This window comes from Carassius carassius, chromosome 32, assembly GCF_963082965.1.
Source record: "Carassius carassius chromosome 32, fCarCar2.1, whole genome shotgun sequence".
Classification (NCBI taxonomy): Eukaryota; Metazoa; Chordata; class Actinopteri; order Cypriniformes; family Cyprinidae; genus Carassius; species Carassius carassius.
This window is the reverse complement of record NC_081786.1, coordinates 9,428,672-9,452,823: the sequence shown is the minus strand read 5'-3', so window position 1 is coordinate 9,452,823 and position 24,152 is coordinate 9,428,672. Positions and strand designations below refer to the sequence as shown.

The window sequence follows — 24,152 nt, the reverse complement described above, 5'->3', positions numbered from 1 at the left end:
TTATTTCATACAACATCTAGGGTAGAGGTAGAATGACTGAGCACATATTGCACGCTATATTAATCTCTATAATGTTTCTAAAAATGTAATAGGATTATTAGTAGGTCAGGTGTATCAAGGATCAAGTCTGATAAAGTTTAAATTATAAAAACTGAAAATGTCTTTGTCTCTGTCTTTGGTGCTTTTATTGTAGCCAACAGTTTGCTGCAGAAACTTTCCTTTGGTATAATAGCTTTCATTACCATCTGCTTGAAACTTGTAGAAACTTCACAAGAAGCGATGTTGGGTGATGTTCTTTTGAGATGTCAGCAGAGGTGGAAGGCTAATCCGCCGAAGATAAGACAACATATACTAACAAATCCATGTATAAAGTTTAACATTTAGGTTATTACACAGTTGAACAAGGGACGTGATCCAGGGGGAGTATCTGTGTAATTAATCTACTGTAGATCATTTGTCAGAGTAAGACGTGATCAAACTGTAGCTTTTAAGGGTTCATAATGTTAATAAACTATGATTTAAAAGTAAAGATTCTCTTTTGATTGACGAAATGAAGGTGATTTACAATATTATCCCTGTGCTGCATTAGCCCCATGCTGCTGTTATAATCTTCAAAGCATGTAATGTGTCAGAAGAAATCATGGGTTATGGTTACTTAAAGAAATTGTTCTGATATTCCTAACAGGTTTTGCTTAACCCTCACCTTTGAAACCTGATTTTCAGAGACTTTCCAAGAAGATTTTCAGTTTGTATCTGTCACAGGTGAACGTATCATGCAGATGCAGCAATTAAGCTTCATGTTCAGAGGTGATAACGTCTAAGCACTTAAATATGATTAATGTGTCACACCATCCAAGATCTCACCTCACAGATTCACCTTTGACACTCATTTCACTGATATTATTGCAGCTCCCTGAATTCCCTTCAGTTTGGGAACTATGTGGAGCTACTAAGCAAAATCATCAGTATCAGAGGTGTAAAGCTGTCTCAATTAAAATCCTAATATAGAAGACCTGTTGGAGAAGGTACATTTTCAGTTGCCAATAGCTCGTATATTTGACCATCTGCTCAGTCCTAATGTGTATTATTGACACACTTTTATTGAACCTTACATGTATTCGGTTTACTGACCCCTAAGCATGTTGGATAGGTATGTTTTGAAGCATTGGCTGTTGATCATGAGCTGGTTTAAGCTGGTCCTGGGGGATATAGATGCTTAGGACCATCTTATGTCCAGCTAAAACCTGCTCATGACCAGCTTAAGCTAGTTCAAACCAGCTACCATGCTTCAAAACATACCTAACATGCTGTTTTTTTCCCCAACAAACAGTTAAACTGGATGTCAGTTAAGCAGAACATAATTAGGCCTACTGACATACCAAAACAATAGTTTTCGACGTTACACTTTCAATTCAGTTTTCATAGTTTGTGATCTCTTATTCAAACCACAAAACAGTTTAAATCATATTATTCAGTGCTTTGAAATCTTATGAGCAAACAAATGTGATAAGCTAACAGATAATCGTTGTAAATGCTTAGGATATATTTATTATTGAATACTGAATATTAAAACAGTTTACAGCCTAATTTTCAAAATTGAATAAACTATCAAAATGTTGTCGCTACTTTTTCGTGGTCACTGTGTAGCCATATCCAGATACAATAGCGCCACCATGTGGAAGAAAAGATGGGACGTGTATGTTTTGTCTGTTTTCTGGGAAAAAAAGGCATTTGGTTATTTGATCAATGAGAGCAAATTTGCTTCATCTCTGAGCACATTTAATATTTATTTTGAACAAAGTATGCATACTAGGTATTTACAGTAGCCTATATATGTGCCTCCAATGCAGTATATTCATTAAAATCATATGAGGAGGATATTCCAGTAGGACTCAATAAAAACACGCTGTTCACATGGATTAAAACCTTTCTCATTTATTCTCATTGGCTCCGAGGGTTTATCTTAATCTTTTATGCTTTTACACTCTTCCTCGTCTTTTGGGAAATCTCTGTTCTTTCAGAGGCAAACCATCAGCATCCACTTCATTCACCTGTAATTATAATAGAAGGACATCAGAGATCAGTTTCACACTGGGAACCAAGCTGCGGATGTTTTCCAGTATTAGAAAGAGAAACAGTCATGCTCTTACTATGTGTATCGGTGAGAGCTGCTCCATTGGAGAGTCGGCAGGAATGGACAGTACTGCATCACCAGCATCCATCATCTAATGGAGACAGATTTTTACTCGACGTTAGTACTCACAAATCTCAGTACTTTGAATATTTTCCATTTTTTTTATGTCACCCCATGTTACAACACTCCCCGGTTACTAAAAACGACCAAAGTGGGCATGCAATGGGATGGACAAACACTTAAAAACTTAAGAGAGGAATGAGAGCAAGAGGATATAAGATCACCCTAAATGTTGCCTCCACTTCACCAACACTTCTCTTTCCACCAGGAAGCCAACCATATGACCAGTGCTGGCAAAGACTAACCTCCAACACACACACTAGCATTAACAGCTGGACCAGCAACCTTCCGTTCCACTCCATGCTAAAACTAAAACAAAGACATTTAATAGGCAACATACTGTCATATAAATGTTAATTTATAGGATCTGTTGGTGGGCGGTTTAGTTATTTAGTTATATTATCACCCACCAGTTCAGATTCTTACAATTGGAAAAATGCAATGTTCAATTATTTAGTTCTATAAATCCATCAAAACAAAATTATTAACGTCACACATATTAATTTGTTACCTGTCTAGTACAAACGGTCAAAGTAGAAAGTGATTACATTCATCCCTATCTTTCAACAATTTATGCAACAGAAACCATACAACAATAAACAATGTAAATGTTCATGAAAAGGAATTCAAGTTTATTTTACTTTGAAGAGGTTAAAGCAGTGGATAAAATCATTAGACTGAATATAACAAATATAGATACAAATATAGATTTCAAGTCGCTTGAATGTTTTCTAAACTGGATGATAATGATGTTAAGTCTTGAATGAAAAGTCTAAACTGGTACATTTATCACAATCTGTCTAGATATGCTTGAAATAATATGGAATTTTGAGAGTAAAAATATCTTACCTGCTGTCTTTGCTCAAGATGAAGTGTGTTGTTCTTGGTCTCTTTTATACAGTCCTTCTAAAATGAGTTGTAATGCTCCTTCGTCATCAGGAGACTTGCAAACACAGGTGCAGGTTTCTCTCTAATGCACGCTCTAATGCACACCTGAGGCTGGATTTCTTAGACTGAAAAATTACTGTCAGGGGAACCAGCTAATGGACCTGTTTAAACCCTGAGATGAATTAAATAATGTGTTTAAATGGTTTAAACAGCTACATCAACACACAGGGGAACAGATGAATATAAAGGCCAAAAGACATAATGGATGTGTCAAACAAAGACTGAGTCACCTGACTGCCAATCAAGTATTTGCTGGGTTAAATAGACCTACATAAAATAATGTTCTACAACTAACTAACCATAACTCATATATGTCCACTGTAGAGGACACCAGGACTTAAAACATGTTTATTACGCATTTTGGGAGACACAACAAATGAATAGAGAAAAAATAATATAGCAATATTCCTATTAAATATTAGACATTATTATGAAAATCTTCCTAATTATGACTCCCATTATTGCACTTATTTGTTCATTCTACTAAAAAAACTAATTAATATGCAAATTAGATGCAGTTTATAGATACATTTTATATAATGGAAAAGCTAATTTATGGCCATTTTACACACATTTTGCATAAAGAAAAATGTTATATGTATGTATGTATATATTTCATATATATATTTCATAACATAGAAAATCATCTTTATATAAAGTTTGATATTTCAATTTTTTTTATTGATTTACAAATCCCACTGTTTTTGCCTTTTCATGTCTATTCATGACTTTTATATTTTTTTAAAAACAGGACTTTTTAAAGTCCCATAGTATCCTCTACGGAGATGGCATATCATATCAATAAAATATAATAAAAAAAAAAAAATAATAATAATTTCATTTTTTTGTGTGTGTGAGTTCTAAGCAATGACATGACAAAATACTAAATTCACAAAAAGTTTTTTTCTTCCTGGTAGTCAGAAGGGTATGATGAAAAATGCAGTAAAAACAGTATTGTGAAATATTGATTTAAAGTATTAGATTTTGTTACAATACAAGATTTTAAAGAAACTGTTTTCAAATTGAATGTATTTTAATTCCTGTGATGGCAACGTGGAATTAAAGCAGTCATTACTACAGTTTGAAGTGTTGTTTTGAATATGCTGATTTGGTGCCCAAGAAACATTTTGAAAACAGTTTACAGCTTAATATATATATATATATATATATAGTTTTTTACATGTGATATATTTTTCAGAATTCTTTGATGAATAGAAAGTTCAAAAGAACAGCATTTATATGAAATATATTTTTGAAATATAGTAAATATAATTTTTGTAACATTTAAAAAATTACAAATGTATTTTCTGTCAGTTCTGATCAATATAATACATCCTTGATTAATGAAATTATTAATGTATTATTATATTTTAATTGCTTTTCATTTCAATATTTCATTTCTTATTATTATATTTTTTATTTTATTATTTTTTTTTTTTATATAGTCACTCATTTTTTTGTGAGAAACGCAAAATGAACCCTTATTTTGAACTAAGGACTTGTATGCCAAACCACGTCACTTCCGGGGCGAGTACGGAAAAATCCCGTGAGCTCAAGCAAAACATCTCAAGCGGCCCACATGATCGCCATTATTACCCGTTTATTGATCAAGCTACCCCATAACTGTTAAAATACCACAGGTAACGTAATATTCAGACTCTTATTTGTATTACAGATATTTCACATGCTGATAGTGACCCACGCTCCTCCCTTCCAGTTTTTAGGGTATTTTTAGGGTATAACGAGACATGAATATGGATTTTTTAAAAAGACCTTCTATCCCTGAAGACGCAGTCCAGTATCAGCTTTTTCTGGTTCGTGCTGACCCATCAGACGCAGAAGCTCATGAGAGATTCCTCCAGCAGATCCTGCAGAACATCCTCGCTGAGATCGCACCTCTTCTGGTGCAGTACATCTGGCAACATCAAGCCTTCAATCTAAGATACCACCCTGAGAAAGGTACGCCAGTGTATATCGGTTTTGCAGTTCTAGAGAGTGTACATGTGACTAAAAGTTACCCAAAACGATCTTGTTTAACAAACAATAGGAGATGTGCCTGCGCACCTGGGCGGTGTTACTCAGTTCGGTGATAATGTGGAGGACGAATGGTTCATCGTTTACCTGCTCAAACACATCACACGAACTTTTAGCGACGTAGCTGCTGTTGTCTACGATAATGATGGACAGTTTCTTCTGATTGAAGCAGCTGAACACCTGCCAAAGTGGCTGGACCCTGACAGCAGTGAAAACAGGGTTAGTATTGGACATTTAAATTGACAATACCATGATATTACCATGTTTCATTGAATATAGCAATACTATGGTACTCCTTCAGGTACAAGTATGGTAATCTTTTTTTAAATAGTATCTGACCGAGTTGTTGTATATCTTTCGCTTGGATGTGTAAGCATTGAATTTAATACCAGCACACTGTAAAAAATAAAATAAAATCCATAAAACAGTAAAAAAAACAGCAGCTGTTGTTGCCAGAATTATACAATAAAAAATATGGTAACAATGTTTTAGGTTTTACCTTAAATTTACAATTGAATACTGTAATTTAACTGATATAATGTTAATATACCAACTTAATGAAGTACTGAAATCTGTTTTGTACTTTTGTAATACAATGATAACCACAAAAAACCGCAGGTGGTGATGAGAAATTCACGTAATGAACCAAAGCCCATCACAAGCAGCTTTTAAACAATAAGATACAGAGAAGGTGCACAGTGTCATTCACACAAACACTAAATCGATCATGGTGAAACTCATTAAACTGAAATATGCAATAAACATTAATTTAACAACATCATATGTAACATACAACCCTAATAAACATAACAGATAAGAAAAAATAAGAACAGGTTTTTACTGTAGCATTTTCAGTTTTTTTACCGTTAAAATCACAGTAATTTTTTACAGTGCACTGATATCACTACAGTTTTTGGATGGTTATTATAATTTTCAGGGGAAAAAAACTTTTTTTTTGTTTTTAAAAGTAAGGTTGTTCTTGATATCATACTGAGGTGCATATATAAGCTGTTCCCATTGGCTGCTCACTTTTTTTTCTCTGTTGTTGTCTTTCTGAGGTGTTTCTGTTCCGGGGAGAGCTGCATATATTACCCAACCGCACACGTTCTGGAGAGGTCGGCTGGCCCAGAAACTCAGTGCCTGCTGTGGCTCAGGCTCTAGAGCTGCTGCATTCACACACTGAGAGCTGTTCAGCCAAACAGCCCATACGCTCAGCTCTAGCCAGGAGGCTGGATGGGTGAGAGTGATAATATTGGTTAAAATAAGTATCTGTATCATTTCTGTTTTAGGTCTGTATGTTTATTTTAGGTTGTACTCTAATCATTTGTATATGTGTGCAGGTATCCAGATAAAATCCAGCAGAATTTCCACCGTGCTCACTGTTATGTGCCTGCGGGTATTGCTGTGGTGTTGTCTAGGAGGCCTGACCTTATATCCCCTGCTGTGTCTGCTTTCTATCTGCGTGACCCTGTTGACCTCCAGGCCTGTCGAACTTTCCGCAAGTTTCCTCCGGACACTAGAGTTATGACCTCAGTAAGAAGCAGTCTGTTCAGTTCCAAATAAATAATGTTTTTAAGAGACATTCATTAATCCTGTCTAAAAAAACCTGTCTTGATTTCCACAAAATTGTTTTTAGCATTAATAATTGTAAGAAATGCTCCCTGAACACCAGTTTAGCATACCAGAAGAGTGTAGTAATACATTATTTCTGCTATACTAAAATAGAAAACAGTTTGCGATATTTCACAATATTACTGTTTTTATTTCTCAAATAAATGACGTTCAACATTCAAAAAAAATCTTGCCACACCTTGCTAATAGTGTACATTTAACCAGATGTAGTTTCTGAAAACTCTTCAGGCTAGTGTGAAAAGGTTCCCTTCCCTCTTTCCTGTAGGTAAAGTTTACTCGCTGCTTGTACGCACAGCTGCAACAACAGAGTTTTGTTCCAGATCGGCGGAGTGGTTTCGCGCTTCCCACCCGCTCTCATCCCCAGTACAGAGCTCATGAGCTGGGAATGAAACTAGTGAGTTTTTTATGTTATCTTGTTCTCCAGTCATGTGTGGAGAAAGCTGACAATTCAGATGCAGATTTTAATCTTACAGCGATGAACATCTGTTTCTCCAAGTAGTTTACAAGTGGGTTTTTAAAAAATATGCTCAGAAATTAGATTTTTCACATAAATAATTTTGTAACTATAGCGCAGGGTCTTTTTTCTGTTCATGTCTAAGGCCCATGGCTTTGAAATCCTTTGCTCCAAGAGTGGACCGTCCTCATCAGAGAAAGAGGTTTCGGTCAGCAGTAATCCACTATGGAGAGGCTTTTTAGATAGTCTCAAAAAGAATGGATACTTTAAGGTAGGAAAGAGTTTCTGTTCATAATACTGAAAATGAAGCAGATGATGCAAACATTCCGTTGCCTGGGAGAAATGATTTAATAAAACATAAACGTCTCTTTTATTTTGTGGATATGTTCTTGCTTATGTGTTTTTGTTTTTTTGTAAACCCAGAGTGAACTAGAAGGATCTGTTCGATACAAAGATCTAATGACATCAGCAGAGATTTTCTTCAGACAGTCTGTAACCAGCACTCACCGGTGAGAGTTCAAAGTTTATTTGACTTTATATGTGTATAGATGTACTGCTATGTATGTTTGTGTGTACACTATGTATAGTTCTAAGGTATGGGGTTACTAGTAATAAATTAATACTTCAGCAGGGATGTATTAAATTGATTAAAAGTGACAGCAAAGGTGTTATATGTTACAATGGATTTCTGTTTCAAATAAATGCTATCCTTTTGAACTTACTATTCATTTAAAAAGTCCTGAAAAAAAATTCATAAAAAATTAAAGAGCACAACTGTTTTTAACATTGATAATAATTACAAATGTTTAATTGGTACCAAATCGGCATATTAGAATGGTTTCTGAAGGCCCATGTGACAACATTTGTTGAATTATAATTATATTTCAAAATATTGCTCTGTCTATAGTTTTTGTTATATAAGAAATGCAACCTTTTTGAGCATAAATGACTTTTCAAGAGTAGTGTGAAAGTCTTGTTACTCTTTTTCAAGCCCTGACATTCAGAATCCTGGTCAAGAGGTGATGAACGTCTTGGAGGATGCATCCTACAGTTTGGAAGAGCTAAAAAGTCAAGAGACACATCTACCACCAGAGGACAGTATGTACCATTATATGTCATATTGTTTTCTCTGTGCACTGCACATATTGGCATCAAATATTTAGTGTAAATCTAGCATAATCGATTTATTGCTTTTTATTTTTATTTTAATCCATTTAAACAAACAATCATGGAAGGGGGATCAACAGACATATTATCAATAATTTACAATCTAAAAGAGAGAGAGAGAAAAAATAAAATATGGTCAGTCTGAAAAACGTTGCCATGCATCAATGGTACCATGTTTAGCCCCGTTAATTCGTGCGGTTGTACATTCACAGGCCACTATCCCAAGGAGGCTATGAATCCAAAATGTTTTTGCACACGTTTGGAGTAACCCAGTTTTGAATTATTGTCTTTGCAGCTGTAAAACTGGCAAACAACATTCTCTTCTTTAAGGAATTTATACAGGAGTTAGAATAGTCATTGAGAAGAGCTTAACCTGGAGTAGACATGTAACGTATTTTCCGGACTATAAATCACACTTTTTTTCATAGTTTGGCTGGTCCTGCGACTTATAGTCAGGTGCGACTTATTTATCAAAATTAATTTGACATGAACCGAGAGAAATTAACCAACAGAAATGAACCAATAGAAAACATTACCGTCTCCAGCCGCGAGATGGCGCTCTATGCTGCTCAGTGCTCCTGTAGTCTACACTGAAAACATAGAGCGCCCTCTCGCGGCTGTAGACGGTAATGTTTTCTCTTGGTTCTTGGGTCTAAATAAATGCAACTTATAGTCCAGTGCGACTTATGTTTTTTTTTCCTCATCATGACGTATTTTTGGGCTGATGCGACTTCTCAGGTGCGACTTATAGTCCGAAAAATACGGGAATCAATTTGCAGTAAAAAGGATATAACAGAATTTACATTGGTTGACAACAATTGGATTTTCCCAAAACGTGGAAAAAAAATTATATAGTGTTACAGATATGGCAGTTATAGGTCGATTGCAGTTTCATTTTGAACCCCTTGTAAGGAGTTATGTATGCTCTGTGGATGACTTTGAAATGGATAAGAAGATGAGCCAAATTTCTAGAAGTTAAGATTATATTAGACCACATCCTCTTCCAGTCTACCGATAATGATTCCATGTATATTTAATAGAAATAGGCTTTGCAGTGGGATCATTAAGTTTACTATATATTAGAGAAACAGATGGCCAACCAGAGGATGGTGCGATCCAATCCCATATAGGATGAGATGAAATGGATAATGCCCAGGGAACTCTATAGGCCTTGAGAGCAGAGCGTAACTGAAAAAAGACAAACTATGATGATGCTGGTAAACAAAACTTATAATATTACCAGTTTAAACTGATGCCTCAGGTTAGTAGTGTCTACTTAGGAGTGTCTTAATTTAAAAAAATGTAATGTTCACCAAAACATTGCAGAACTGCCCACACTCTAGCCTATAAAAGGCTTTTTCTGCATCAAGTGAAAAAAGGGATTGGAAGAGAGTCTGCAAAATCAGATACATGAAACAGTCAACGCATATTATTGGAAGCATGATGCCCCTTAATAAAACCGGTTTGGTCCTCTTTGAATAAGTTATGAATTACTTTGTCCATGCGAGAGGCAATAGTTTTAGCATGAACTTTTAGATAGCATGGGATGAGTGATACTGGTTTGTAGTTAGAGCAATCCAACAGATCCTCAACCTTTTTAAGAAGCAATGATATCAAAGATGTTTTTTGGTCTCTATGAAATGTACCATGCTCAATTGCAAAATTAAATGAATCGGACATGAGAGTCCCTACCACATCCTATATTTCTAAATATAATTCATGAGGAAGGCCATCTAGGCCTGGTGAGTTGCCCTTCTGAAGGCTTTTTAGTGCTTCATGGAGCTCCTCCAAACCTAATTATTTTCTAATTGTGTAAAGTGGCGGGTTTTTGCTTTGGCAAGAGCAGAAGAATAAGATATACAGAATCCTCGTATTGCACATAGTAATTTTCCACAATATTTGAGGGTCTATATCACAAGATCTATTCATAAAAAAAACCTCCTTTATATGATCTTTTAGCGAATTAATGAATGTCTGATTGTTTGGTAATGATGTGTTAAGATGCCATCTAGGGGCCTTGGTCTTAATGTTGGAAAAGTGAACATTACATAACTCTGCAGAGTGATCAGACAATAAAATTGGTAATATAGAGATGTTTAGTTAGATGAAATTAAAGATGGGCTGAGAAATATGTAATCTATCCTAGAGAAAGTCTTATTTCTGTTAGAAAAAAAGTTCTTAGATGTAATATTCTGTATTCTCCAAAGATAGATTACATAAAGTTCCGTTATAAATTTATTAAATAACTTACAGGATGGGTTAGCTGTAGTAGCAGGGTGATATTTATCTAGTGCAGGATTTAAGACTGCATTAAAATCACCACCCATCACTGAAGGACAATCAATCTGCTAAAGTAATATATTTGAAGTGTTTGTGAAATGCTTCATTCGGGCAGTAATTGGAGACCAGTGCTAACCTGCCATTATGTATTTCACAGCATATAAAAACAAATCTACCTACATCATTCCCAGTATGTTAAATAGTTAAATGTAACCTCCTATCAAGGCAAGGCAATTTTATTTATATAGCACATTTCATACACAATGGTAATTCAAAGTGCTTTACATAAAAGTAAAATAATCGTTAAGAAAAATAATAACAAAAATAAAACAAGCAATTTTAAAACTTTGAAAATTATTTAAAAATGTACTTATTTAAAATGAATTTTAAAAGATTTTACATTAAAAAACATTGAAAATACAGTGCAGTCAGTTCGTACATCGCACAGTGCTCATTCAATAAATGCACAGCTAAACAGATGAGTTTTAAGTCTAGATTTAAATGTGACTAGTGTTTTAGCACATCTGATCTCTTCTGGAAGCTGATTCCAACTGCGGGCGGCATAGTAACTAAAAGCAAGCCCTTGTTTTGTGTGAACCCTTGGTATTTCTAACTGACTCTATCCTTATGATCTGAGTGGTCTGTTAGGTTTATATTCAGTGAACATATCTGCAATGTATTTCAGTCCTAGGTCATTGAGTGACTTATATACACGAGTAAAAGTACTTTCAAATCAATCCTAAATGTAACTGGAAGCCAGTGTAAGGACCTGAGGACTGGTGTGATATGCTCAGATTTTCTGGTTCTAGTCAGAATCCTGGCAGCAGCGTTCTGGATGAGCTGCAGCTGTCTAATGGTCTTTTTGGGAAGGCCGGTGAGGAGCCCATTACAATAGTCCACCCTGCTGGTGATAAAGGCACAAACAAGTTTCTCCAAGTCTTGGCTGGAAACAAAACATCTAATTCTTCCAATGTTTTTTAAATGATAGTATGCTGATTTAGTTACTGCTTTGACATGACTACTGAAACTAAGGCCTCTCCAGAACCACATCAAGATTCCTGTCTTGATTTGTAGTTGTTTGACCCCTAGAGTCAAGGTATGCATTCACTTTGAAAACTTCATCTTTGTTTCCAAATGCAACGACTTCAGTTTATTCCTTGTTTAACTGAAGAAAGTTCTGGCACATCCAACTATTAATTTCATCAATGCATTTGCAGAGGGAGTCAATGGGGCTGTAGTCATTTGGAGATAAGGCTAGGTAAATCTGGGTATCATCAGCATAGCTGTGATAGGCGATTTGGTTCTTTCTCATTATTTGACTTAGTGGAAGCATATACAGGCTAAACAAGAGCGGTGCAAGAATTGAGCCTTGTGGGACTCCACATGTCATGGACGTACACTTAGACTTATGCTCTCCTAGACTCACATAATAACCTCTCCCTCGCCCAACCCAGTTTTCTAGTCTCTCTAGTAGTTTATGATCAACAGTGTCAAACGCAGCACTGAGATATAGCAATACCAGCACCGATATTTTGCCAGAGTTACAATTTAAGCGAATATCATTTATTATCTTAATGAGTGCTGTGATGCAGTCGGAAACCAGATTGAAAATTGTCCAGGTATCCATTTTAGTTTGAGTATTTGTTCAGTTGATTAAAAACTACCTTTTCTATAATTTTGCCTATAAAAAGAAGATTAGATATTGGTCTAAAATTGCTCAAAATGGTGTTATCAAGATTGCTCTGTTTCAGGAGGGGCTTAACAACTGCTGTTTTCAGGGAGTTTGGAAATGTCCCAGAAAGAAGTGAGGAGTTCACCACTTCTAAGAGATCTGCTTTTAAACAGTTTGGCACACTTTTGAAAAAAGAATGTGGGAAGTGTGTTAAGATAGCAGGTTGACAATTTTAGATGCTGCACTATGTCTTCCAAAATTTTGCTATCAATTGCTTCAAAAATACCTAGACATAGTATCTTTTTGATATTGTGGCCGAATCTGTCTGACCTCTGCATTACTTGAGGATGTGCTAATAACCTTCCTGATATTGATGATCTTCTCAGAAAAGAAGGATGCAAACTCATTGAATTTGCTGTCTGAGAGCATTTCACTGGGAATCTGACATGGGGGGTTTGTCAGTCTCTCAACAGTGGCAAAAAGAGTACGAGTGTTGTTTAAGTTACTGTTTATAAGGTTTGAGAAGAAATTCTGTCTAAGATAAGCACCTCATTAGTTTTATTACGAGCACAAGATAAGGCTGCCAGTTTGTAATACCTGTTCTGGAAACGTGCCACATCACATTGTTTTAAATGGAACTTGTATCAGGGCACAGGAAATTGATTTACGGTGCAAATATTCTAATATCCGGGTACGCTTAATAGGAAAATTTAGGCCATTCAAATTCAATGATAAAATATTCAGAACCTGCATTGTGTGATCGCAATGTCAAATTTATATTATTTACGTGAAAAAACCCCCCAGAAGAAATGCCATGCTGCCAGTGACATGTAAACATTAGTATGTATCCTAGATGCCAATCAATCTAGATGCATAATCCATTTAAAAGAAAAGCAAAATAAATAAAAGTATTGATGTCTGTTGAAGAGCATAGAAAAATCAAGAAAATGAAACAACTATGTACAAAATCCAAAGCAGACCGCACATTACCAAGAGTGCAGGTCTGCATAAACAAAAGAAACATATGCTGATGCGTGAACGGCCCACTTCAACACAAGACATGTCCCCCCCAAGAGGCCCACAGAGCCAAAAGCATTTCCAATAACCCGAAAAATAGTTATAATAAATAAAATTATTATTTACCAGTCAGCGGACGAGTGTACAGGACAGTGATAAGATTCCAAAAAGAAATGAACAAGTGTCCATTGCCACCTTGCTGTTGTCCTCTTCAGGGCAGTTAGGATCCCCATAGACCTTGTCGCTGATTTTCCCTCGTTGAGCTGAAAGGATGGAGATGACATCCATTGCCCTCCAGCAGCTTTGTAGCACTGCCGAATATGTCTTCTGCGACAGTGAAGTCAAAATCCTCTGCCTTTTGAAGAGAGTGGAACATCGGCTGCTCACCTTTGTGCCATAGTTTAATTACCGCCGGATAGGTGAGGAAGGGCTGGAGACCCGAGTGCTGTCATCTTCTTCAAGACTGGATTAAAGCTCTTTCTCTTAGAAGTTGTGGCTGGACTAAAGTGGGCAAAAAATTGAAGCATGACATATTCCTGCGTATATTTCACCGGATATGCCTGCCGAGCACCTTTCAGGGTCGTCGACCTGTCATGCCATCTTAGAACACGGAAGATGAGAGTATGCTCTGATTAGAGTTTTTCCTTCTGTCATATGTGCGATGTCACGGCCTTTCAGTGAAGGGATCCACTTGGAAAGATGAGCCCTTGGCTGCTTCCGGCAGCCCCACAAGTCGTATGTTATTTCTGTTGCTCCTATCTTCAATGTCCGTAATTTTTTCGGTGAGTTGTTCCAGCTGATTTCTTAGATTTGTGACTACTCCTGTCCTCATGTACAGCTGCTTTAATGAAACAAATCCGGTCCCGTGTCTGCTTTGCTGCGTTGACTAGCTTTTAAAATTCTGCTTTTAACTCCTTTACAGTATCGTTGGTTGTTTGTATATCCAAATGTAGATCATGGAGTGCTGGAGTCAGTACAGATTCTATTGCTTTTCTTACAATCGAAGCCACAACCGAAATGAGTGTACTTTGTTGTTCACTGAGTGCTAACTTGATACCGTTAGCTATAGCAGCGTCCAGATCCTCTCTGGATATGGTGGAATCTTTTAATTTTTTCTTAATTGTCGATTTTTCAATCTCTCTTTTCCGAACGTCCTTGACGTTTCCTTCAATATACAAAATTCTGACAAAGTGAGCAGAGCGAAGTACTACGCATGCATTGCTGTCGAAGGGTCACATGATCTCCATTCAAGCTTTTCTTGAAAGTGAATCTAGATTAAATTGAGCACAAAAATGGTTTCGGTCTTCTCCAAAATAAATAGTTGTCCTCTCTATCGGCCCCTGTAGGTGATGCTTGGTTAGACATCTCTCATCAGGAGCTAGAGAGGCTGCTTGAGGAGAGAGGAGGTCGAGGAGTGAGCGACGGCACTCGCAAGACGCCACTACCTGATGAGGAGCTGCAGGAGGAAGAAGCTGGCTACAGTCTCATAGCCGTAACAAAAGGCATGAAGAGCTTCATCAATGCCACGTCCTCTCATGAAGGAGCTGAAATACCCAGGTAATTATATTTCATCTGAATTGTCAATGCTTCAGTTATTATTCACCACGATAATTTATGTCTTTCTTTTTCCTGAATTGTGTTTCAGATCTTGTCTGGCTGAGCCCTTTAGTTTTGACCCAGATGCAGTAACCAGTGCACTTGATAGGCTGCTAGGTGAGTTTGATTTTCAGAGAAATTAGACCATCTAAATCAGTCCCACTTTTAATTTCATTTCTGATATATTGGCCAAATGGAAAAAAACTATTTTGCTGATGGTAGTAACTAACAAATGCAATATACATTGGTTAACTGCTAATCAGCACTACCCGAAAAGCACTAATAATTTGCACTTCCTGTTTTACAGGAAGTAAGGATGATGAGTTAGACTCTGACGACTTTGAGGAGGAGTATGATGATGGTGATGATAATGAAGGCAATGATGTCAACGATGATGAAGAAGTACAGAATGGCGAGTCTCAGGAGCAGGCAGGTGCCGAGGCGCTGGACAATCTGAGGAAATACATGGATGAAATGGACCAGGAACTGCAAAGCACAAATATTGGCAAAAGCTTTACACAGAATAACAGAGTGAGTCTCCACAGATTTTCCACAGTTTATCCTGTGCACATAACCTTGTGAAATTTTTTATTTATTGATTGATTGATTTTTCCATTTCCTTTTAGGCCAGTAATAAAGCAGATGCATCTAAAAGCTCATCATCTGCCTCAAGGTCAGAACTTGAGGAAGAAATCCAGCCGCTTGATGTGGATCTCAATCTGGTTTCAAATTTGCTGGAGTCTCTCGCTTCTCAGGCCGGCCTTGCAGGGCCTGCTTCTAACCTACTGCAGAGTCTAGGCATCCATATCCCACCTGACGCAGATCAGTCCTGATACGTCAAACTAAAGTGGGAAAAATCTACTCCGAGACTTATCACACACTTATCACGCACTCCTTCACCTTGTGCACATCAGCTGTTCTTCTATCAGGTGGCTACATTTATGGTGTTCTGCTCCACACCCAGAACTGAACTGTGAATTATTACATCCTAACATTGGCGTTTCCTTCAACACAGAGCACTTCCCTAAAAACTAACTGGGAAATTATTCTCTAAGATGTTTATCATGCTGTTCTCCATTAAATATTACTTTATCTTTTTGAATAAAGATGATATTTTCTGAGATGTTTCATTTCATTTGAGATTAATCAAACCAATGCACTACAACTGAAAAAATCAGTTACATCTATCAGTCATAGAATGGCAATATTTTACAGTGCTTATCTACGCTGACATTACTAATAAACTAAACAAATTGCATGCTTGTGTAACATTAACCAAGTCTTTACAGAGAAGTCATTCATGCCTGATTAGAAGCAAAGCCTCAGAGCTCTCGTGCTGAACTTTTTTACCCTCATGATTCTCGCTCGGGCAGAAGTTGGCCTACACTGGTAACAATACAAATGCATAGCAGGTGTGATATGTATCTGTGCATTATGTACTGCTTGCATCATAAAGAAAATGTGCTGGAAATGTAATATTTAAACCAAAATATGAGAAGAAAAACAGAAACACTAGTTTGAGGAGAAAACCTCATCAATATGTTTTATTTGCTCCAAACATTAACAATAATACTGTAGTTTGTACTGTATATTAGGAGCTAAATAAATACATGAGTCACAGGTTTTCTATTTAAATAACATATTACTGCTGTAATAGTCTCTAATCATTATGTTCCAGTTTATATCTCTTTCATAGCTTATATTTCCAGAAACCATGCAGTGAAGGGCTCCTCTGGTTTAAGGTTGTAAGGAGTTGCATACTTGGGTGACTCTCACATAGCTTGTCAAGAACATGCTTGGATCATATTTCACCCTAAAAAAAAAATATATATATATATATTTCTTTTTTTTTTTTTTTTTTTTGCATTAAATATTAAGGTACTTTTACGACCTTTAAAGTTCATTACTTTTGTAGTTAGTTTCTTGACAATTAAGATTAAGCGCATGTATCTGGATTTTTTTTTTTTCATTTTTATGACTTTTTAAAATAAAAGAATAAAATAAAGGCATAAGTTAAAATATTAGAATAGTTTATTTAGTTTAGTATAATTAATTAGAATGAGGATTTGGTGCTATGAAAAATTACATTGCAAACCTTAAAGGTCCTAAAAAAGGCTTAATTTTCTTTATGCAAAATATATATATTTTTCTTTCTCTGAACTTATAGCTGAGACCTAAAAATAATAATATAGTCTGTACAAAAAATATGTCATAGTTGTGTCGTATTTCAGTGCAAGTGAAAGGAGTCGCGCATCAGTGCTAACTGATAGCATTACCATATTAATTCATTATAATGATCTAAACATGAGGTTAAAATGCCTATAAATTTGGATTTAATACTGTTATCATCAATCATGTATTTTATTGGTTACTCTACATAAACGGTTCCTCTTCAGAATGATGTACACTCTGATTGGTCGATAAGTCCTATAGCAGACTGAACAGGGGCAGAACCAGCCCTCTGGTCGCATGCAGCATGGCTGCTGGGAGAGCAGAAAAATACAGTGCTGTTACATCCACAAAGAAAAGCTGCACAGCACCCAGCAGTAACATCCCGAGCATGTATCCCAGAAACAGCAGACTGTGCCAGTTGCCATACATTATTGCCTTTGGTCCATCAGGGTGCAATACACATAGGAACCCTAACAAGAGGGTACGTGTCACCGTCAGAGTGTAGTAAAGGTCAAAGGTGGAAGCATGGCCTCGCTCCGTTTGGGAGACTTTGGCTAGCCAGGCTAGAGAGAGGCTGTGAAGGACAAGGTTAAGGGGAGAGTAGACGTACTCCAGCTGCTCTATCGCATGAAGTCCTTTACATCCTGAAAAGAGAAATTAAATGTAATTAATGACTTTTAAGAACGGCCTATTCTTCTCCACAGATATTTTAAGCCATCATGCACTAAAAAAAAAAAAAATCTTATGTAATAACAATTTTCACAACAGAGGGCATTTTTTTCATTGACATTCCCCATAGTGATTTAAAAAAGTATTCGGTAAAGCATTTAAAGCTATAACCCAAACCAACCAGCTACAAGGTGAATCACAATATATTTGAAGCAAATAGTATTTAAGTATTCATACAGAATGACAAAGGTACAAGACTGTGTACTTTAGTGACTTTGACAACTTTAGTTAGGGAAAGAACTTCAATCCCAGGAACCATTGCAGGTGATATAACTGAATTAAAAGAATGGTGAAATCTAAAACCATTTATTTAAAATGGTTTGAGGCTATAGGGAGACCGAAATGATTATGCCATTTGTGGTGATTCATAAAAAAGGGCATTCATATCAAGCTCATTGAATTACATTTTCTGGCTGCAACTCTGATTATTGGAATTTTCTGCGCTGCATTATGGGTAATGTAATTCACCATGAATTCAGCTGTTAAAATACAACTATGTACTTTTAATCTTAGAATGTCGCATTTTATAAATGTTTTATGAATGTTAAGGAAATGTTAATTTGGATAATTTTGCAAACATTACTCGAATGCTACTTTTAAGTGTTCTCTGAACATTCTGACATGAGTGATAACGTATAAAAAAAATGTTAGATTAACATCTAACTAAATCATTTCAGAAACAATGATTCATGAATGATGTGTAACGTGTTTGTGCTAATAATATTTTTAAAGTACAGACAACTTTTAACCAACCTTCTATTAATGATACTGAAATAATGTTTGTTACTTTGAGAGAACCATGCAAAAACATCAGCCAAATTTCTGGGAACGCCAAATTTCTGGGAACGTTCGAGCTCAGTCTTTAAAGGTTTATAATGCTATGATTTAAAAAAAAAAATCCCTATGGAGAAAATGAATGAAATTTTTACCTCTGGAATCCCAATTGTTGTAAAGAATGGTAAGTAACACATCTAATAAAATGTAAACAGTGTACCTGTAACGGTAACTGAGGCAACAGTGAGCACAGTCAAAAGGGAGGAGACATGGATGGAGCCTGGCATACTCAGTGCAAACAGGTGACCCAAGCTCAGACTGACCATTGGGAGGAAGCGGGCGATTAGCGGGTACAAGCCAGAGTGGGAACAGGCTTCAGCCCATATGGCCAGAATGCACTGGACACTCCCACAGACCGCTGGCACAAACAAACGCTCACCCAGCCTCAGTGAAAAAGGCTTGAGGTGGATCAGACCCACGCCATGCAAAGCTAGCAGTGCCAGGAGATTTAGAAACACCTGAGGGGAAGGAAGCAAAAGAAAGAGGAAGTTTAACAAGCCTAAAACACACTGGAGATTAAAATGTGATACACAGCCATAAATGGTCAGAGAGTCATATACTGCTGACTTTTCATTGTGTTCCTAAGAAAACCATTTTCAGAGCATAATGATAAACATAATAAAATGATAACATGACATTTGAACAGTAACAGCTGTATCACACTACTTTAAACAACAACATTTTACCATTTTTAGAATTATTAAACATGCGCCACATTTAATTCACTGAATATTTGTCAAACTGCAATCCTATTGAACTGTGCAAGAGAACTGCAGAAGAGTTTGGATTTTTAAATACTGTTAAACAATTACAGCATAAAAATCTACACTTTCCCTTATATATGCACAGTAGAACAAGATCCAAACATCTGAGATTGGATTGAAAATCTAATTTCAACTTGGAAATAAAGTATAAAGATTTTGCAATGATGGACTTATAATGCAAAATGAGTACTATTCTGTGCTGATTCTAGGTCAATAATCAAACAATTTTTGACACTAATCATGTGACTCTTTTTAGAGATGGTCACAAGCTCAAGACGCTCTTTAGATCATGTCAAATTATGCTTGTGGAGTTCATGCAGCTCACATGATACTGTAATTATAGTAAAAGAGGGATGGCATACTGTAAATGATAAAGACATTCTGTACTTTTACTAAATTTAAAAGTTTTTAGCTGCTGACACCCCTTCTGCATTTTAAACATATCAGCCATAACATTCAAACACAAACAGTAAAGGGACTCCACCAGTTTATAGCACTAGTCAAATGATCACATGTAACACACCTAATGATTCATCAGAGATCTGCCCATTCTTGTGCTTTACACCCTACAAATAATCTATGTATATACTGAGAGATAACACTGATGATGATATGGTTTATATGCAAATTACTTCTGTAGAAATTTAAATAATGGTTCAACTTGACATAATCCTTTCATAGAACACCTTGATATCTAATGTTTGAATTATTATTCTTTTTTTCCCACTGAATAACAGCTTGGCTAAAATAACTCAACTGTGCAAACAAACTGTCACATTTCTGAACATATTAAGAGTTTCCCTTTAACTTTCATTGTCTGAAAGAGCAGCTTAGGCATACTGCAAAATTTCTTTGAATAAATGAGAGCTTTTTAAGCTTTGCCTAAATAACGAATCTTTCAATTCAATTCAGTAAGATGCTTTGAAGCTTTACTTTATTGAAATTTGATAGTATCTTACAGCAGATTTTATATTTATAGCATCATTTGGGCATCATCATTTTTCATTAATATTCTGAATCATAATTCTTTTAATTTAATTTTAATTCTGTCAAAGTTTCAGAAATGTTTATGTTTTTGTCATGTTTAGTATTTTTTAATGTTTATCTATATATTTTTTTCAGTCTTATATATCTTTTTTTCTGCGACTACTAGCTGAAAGAAAATTATATTTATTTAAGTTTCATTGGTTTTAGTTTTAGCTAACTATAATAACCCTTTAACTTTAATAATTTAATAATTATTTTTATTTCATTTTAAAATATTATTATCTATTTAATTTAAAACTGGCCAGAGCTTTCTGCATTGACCCCATAGGGAATTAAAAAAGCCAGAAAAATCCTCTGATCATTAGTTATGTAAGGCAACTTTAAAATCTGCATGTTTGAGATCATAAATAACTGATAAAGATGTAGCTGTGTGGGAAAAGTACCTGTATGAATGCAAGTGGCACCGCGTAAGGATAGTGATACTGGGGAATGAAGATCCTGCTTACAAAGCTGTGTAGATTATCTGCCAGAGCATACACAATCACAACCACCAGGACCGCGATGCACAGCAGAAGTGGCACCAGAGGTTTACACACTTCGTACACACAAGCTCTCAGAGCATGAGGCGTATGCATCTGCCACCATGCCGAACTGAAACAAGCATAAACAGACATTACATTGATTAAACCGTAATAGACATTTTTACCCCTAAACCTAAGAATATCACATTAAAGATACCAAAGCAGTATAATGGTATAATCCCACACAAGCATTAATTTGATGATAAAGATGTTAATGTATTTTATGGATACTGTTCACAGCACATTAACGAGCAAGTATTCACATTCACAAATTTTAACCAGGCTTTGTGCTCATTAAAGCTTTCAGTCACAGATAAATTTGTTCTTACCATCTGGACACCAGATTTTGCCAGGGGTCCATACTAGTGGTCCACCGACCACAGGACCGCTTGAGTGGAAAATTATTATTAATTTTGACCCCTTTACAGCATCAGGGTTTGGAGGACGGACATAAAACTACCTGCACACAAACACAAGTTTGTATAACATATATATAAATTCACCATCACTTTAAGAAATACAGTCTTATAGATTTTAGAAAACTTTTAGAGATAAATCAACATCAACATGCTATCATGGAATCCACTGACCATTAATTTTGCTCAATGTAATCTTCATTTCAGCCATTAACACATAAAGCATTGCCGTATATCTTGTTTCGTCCTGTAATTCAGATTAGTAGTGTACGTAAAACACAAAGTCCAAAATTATGGTAAATGTTTGAACGTTTTACAAAAAAAAAAAAAAAACTTAATAGAATTTAATATTTTAATTTTCAGATTATAATAACATTAGCCTCCTAAAAAGTAAGCCCATTTGATAATTTAAAGGCAGGGTAGGTAATACATGTATAAACAACTTTCTTCCAAATTTGTTTAAACTTTCTATATATATCAATGCATAATTAAAATGTAAGTACTCTGATAAAAAGAGTATAAAAATCGAGTGACTCTAGACCGTTTAATCTGTATTAAACACAGCTCATTATTTCCATTTCGGGACGAAACATAGGATTGGCTTAGGCGACTGTCACTCTCTCGCAACCATGGCAACCACCCTTTTGCCACACATGACCTGCCCACATGCCCTGCCCACTTGCGCGTGCACGTTTGATTTGAGGAATTCAACAGACACGGATCCTAGGAATACCAAAACAATGGCAGAGAAACAGCAAGCAAATTTCACAGTACCAGCCTATGCAGTTAGTGAAGGCAAACCAGGCAAAAAAAGGAAGACAGTAACAGTACAAGAAAAGGCAATGAACAAAAAGTCTTTGGATAAACAAAGAAATAAAACGCGAGTTTATATCGGCGTGGCTTTCCAGCGATGGCGAGCACTGAGGGAACTCAAGGGGCTGAAAAGTGACTCCTTGATGGCTTTATTTCTGCTGGACAGGTAAATCTTTCTTTTTGTATTTGTTCATGAAGCATGTGTCATTAGCACACGTAGCTGCGTAATATAGCTAACATAACATTACTTAGCGAGCCGTAGTAGAGGCTTTGGAAGGAGCCCAGAAGGGAGGGGGTGGAGTGAATGGAAATAATGAGCTGTCTTTAAAACAGTCGTGAGAGGTCTACAGTCACTCGATTTTTATACTTTCTTTTTCAGAGTACTTACATTTTAATTATGTATTGATATATAAATAAAGTTTAAACAAATTTGGAAAAAAGGTTTTTTATAAATTTTTTTTACCTACCCTGCCTATAATTTAATTAAATATATTAAAACTAATTAAAAAATACCAAAATTAAATTTTAAAACATACAGTACAACATACAGAAAAGAATAATAACGATAATGTAGACCAACTCACATCTCTTGGTCGTCAAGAGAGCTTGTTTTTCCGTTATGTATTTTCGCCACGGATTGACTGAAAAAACCGGTTCAGTCTCTGTCATGAGGCACCAAGCAGAAGTGGACTTTATTCGTATCTCATTATGAGAGAGGTGAAAAAACCCCAAATTAAGTTAACTAACTTCCGTCGACGGTTTCTTTCACCCGTTTGTCTGAGGCAGTTCAAATATGTGTTTCTCCTGGATTTGGTCCTTCCGTTACCTCTAGGTTGAGTGCTTTGAGAGCATACCTGTGACACACTCAGGGCAGAGGACGAGCTGAGTTAATAATTGAATACGTCGCCTTGCAGCATGAACGCGCATCACGTTGCTCGGTAAATATTTTCTTAACGCCGATGCATTTATGTCGTTGTGCACCACACACAGACACATTAAGCGTTTTAGGCGTGGTAAAATATATTAAGAAACAGTAGAATACAGGCTAAATCAAAAATACTGAGGAAAAACAAACATTTGTAATGCCAAGTACACAATGCACAAATGTATAATAAAATAAGGATATGACATTTTAAAGGCCAGCTATGTACATCAAAGCAATTAGTTCATAGTAATGCAATTAATTAAAATGAATGTATACGAACCATAAATTCAACACAATTTGTTCTAGTACACATTATGACAAATTGCACCATTAATTTCGACTGTGCAGTTAGGCTACTGTATAAACTGTCCAAAACTGAGACATGACTACACAGACAGCATTTGTGTATAAAGGAGACTGATTTTTATTAAGGTCCATCAAAGGCATCTCAGCAGACAGGATGTGATCAATTTTATTCGGATGTGCTGTCCTAACTTCATATAGCCTACTAAGAGTGATATAACCTGAGTGACTCGCCTTAACCATCACAGGACGCTGTTACGGTCTGTTTATTGTAATTAAAAGTATAGCGATCATTTTATGTTATGCTTGAAAGTGAATATGACTTTCAATTAGATAAAATTAATGCATTACAACATAGACAATGTAAATAAAACATCAATTGGGTCCATGATTAATTACTAATAATAAGACAAACCTTTCAGTCTGAATATGTGTGTGCACACATGAGGGTATGTTTGTGGCTAGCAGCTGGATACACAGAATAAATTGAGAAATGTACTGAGGGCAAACAAGCACATTATATCCATGACAGATGGGTGAGAATCATAGAACAGACAGTCAATGCAATATCACC

The 24,152-nt window shown here is 35.9% G+C and overlaps 3 protein-coding genes across 6 annotated transcripts; 1 reads left to right on the top strand and 2 right to left on the bottom strand.

Moving 5' to 3' along the window:
* Positions 1-1,763: 1,763 nt before the first annotated feature.
* gnrh3 (gonadotropin-releasing hormone 3) lies at positions 1,764-3,506 on the bottom strand. Of its 2 annotated transcripts, XM_059520145.1 has the most exons (4): positions 3,104-3,506; positions 2,419-2,563; positions 2,151-2,225; positions 1,764-2,051 (listed from the first exon to the last, which is right to left on the bottom strand). In XM_059520145.1, exons 2-4 carry the CDS (start codon positions 2,554-2,556, stop codon positions 1,980-1,982), a joined length of 285 nt encoding a protein of 94 aa, XP_059376128.1. In that variant the 5' UTR covers positions 2,557-2,563; positions 3,104-3,506; the 3' UTR covers positions 1,764-1,979. The 2 variants fall into 2 exon arrangements, with proteins under 2 accessions (XP_059376128.1, XP_059376127.1); XM_059520144.1 differs by lacking the exon at positions 3,104-3,506 and having other exon boundaries at positions 2,419-2,939.
* Positions 3,507-4,936: 1,430 nt separating this feature from the next.
* Positions 4,937-16,175, top strand: LOC132112599 (protein ecdysoneless homolog). Its single transcript, XM_059520143.1, has 12 exons — positions 4,937-5,161; positions 5,250-5,455; positions 6,295-6,473; positions 6,577-6,769; positions 7,134-7,262; positions 7,468-7,593; positions 7,746-7,831; positions 8,314-8,420; positions 14,805-15,015; positions 15,104-15,171; positions 15,362-15,585; positions 15,681-16,175. The coding sequence occupies exons 1-12, from the start codon at positions 4,951-4,953 to the stop codon at positions 15,885-15,887; spliced, it is 1,947 nt and encodes a 648-aa protein (XP_059376126.1). The 5' UTR covers positions 4,937-4,950; the 3' UTR covers positions 15,888-16,175.
* A 1,221-nt stretch (positions 16,176-17,396) lies between these two features.
* On the bottom strand, positions 17,397-23,309 carry LOC132113192 (uncharacterized). Of its 3 annotated transcripts, XM_059521011.1 has the most exons (7): positions 23,120-23,308; positions 22,935-22,991; positions 21,712-21,784; positions 21,451-21,577; positions 20,984-21,191; positions 18,950-19,247; positions 17,397-17,870 (listed from the first exon to the last, which is right to left on the bottom strand). In XM_059521011.1, the coding sequence occupies exons 4-7, from the start codon at positions 21,480-21,482 to the stop codon at positions 17,482-17,484; spliced, it is 927 nt and encodes a 308-aa protein (XP_059376994.1). In that variant the 5' UTR covers positions 21,483-21,577; positions 21,712-21,784; positions 22,935-22,991; positions 23,120-23,308; the 3' UTR covers positions 17,397-17,481. The 3 variants fall into 3 exon arrangements, with proteins under 3 accessions (XP_059376994.1, XP_059376993.1, XP_059376995.1); XM_059521010.1 differs by having other exon boundaries at positions 21,451-21,581; positions 22,935-23,309; XM_059521012.1 differs by lacking the exon at positions 21,712-21,784 and having other exon boundaries at positions 22,935-23,309.
* Positions 23,310-24,152: the final 843 nt, after the last annotated feature.

What these genes read in the sequence shown, in the direction of transcription:
- gnrh3 (XM_059520144.1), bottom strand. Translation starts at nt 2,592, where the DNA reads ATGTTGCCTATTAAATGTCTTTGTTTTAGTTTTAGCATGGAGTGGAAC. An exon ending in AAGTGGAGGCAACATTTAGG is followed by an intron (nt 2,226 to 2,418) that starts GTGATCTTATAT and finishes TGTCTCCATTAG; the next exon opens with ATGATGGATGCTGGTGATGC. An exon ending in AGCTCTCACCGATACACATA is followed by an intron (nt 2,052 to 2,150) that starts GTAAGAGCATGA and finishes TTATAATTACAG; the next exon opens with GTGAATGAAGTGGATGCTGA.
- LOC132112599 (XM_059520143.1), top strand. Translation starts at nt 4,951, where the DNA reads ATGAATATGGATTTTTTAAAAAGACCTTCTATCCCTGAAGACGCAGTC. An exon ending in ACACTAGAGTTATGACCTCA is followed by an intron (nt 6,770 to 7,133) that starts GTAAGAAGCAGT and finishes TCTTTCCTGTAG; the next exon opens with GTAAAGTTTACTCGCTGCTT. An exon ending in GAAGGAGCTGAAATACCCAG is followed by an intron (nt 15,016 to 15,103) that starts GTAATTATATTT and finishes ATTGTGTTTCAG; the next exon opens with ATCTTGTCTGGCTGAGCCCT.
- LOC132113192 (XM_059521010.1), bottom strand. Translation starts at nt 21,482, where the DNA reads ATGGACCCCTGGCAAAATCTGGTGTCCAGATG. An exon ending in CAAAATCTGGTGTCCAGATG is followed by an intron (nt 21,192 to 21,450) that starts GTAAGAACAAAT and finishes TGCTTGTTTCAG; the next exon opens with TTCGGCATGGTGGCAGATGC. An exon ending in TGCCTCAGTTACCGTTACAG is followed by an intron (nt 17,871 to 18,949) that starts GTACACTGTTTA and finishes TTCTCTTTTCAG; the next exon opens with GATGTAAAGGACTTCATGCG.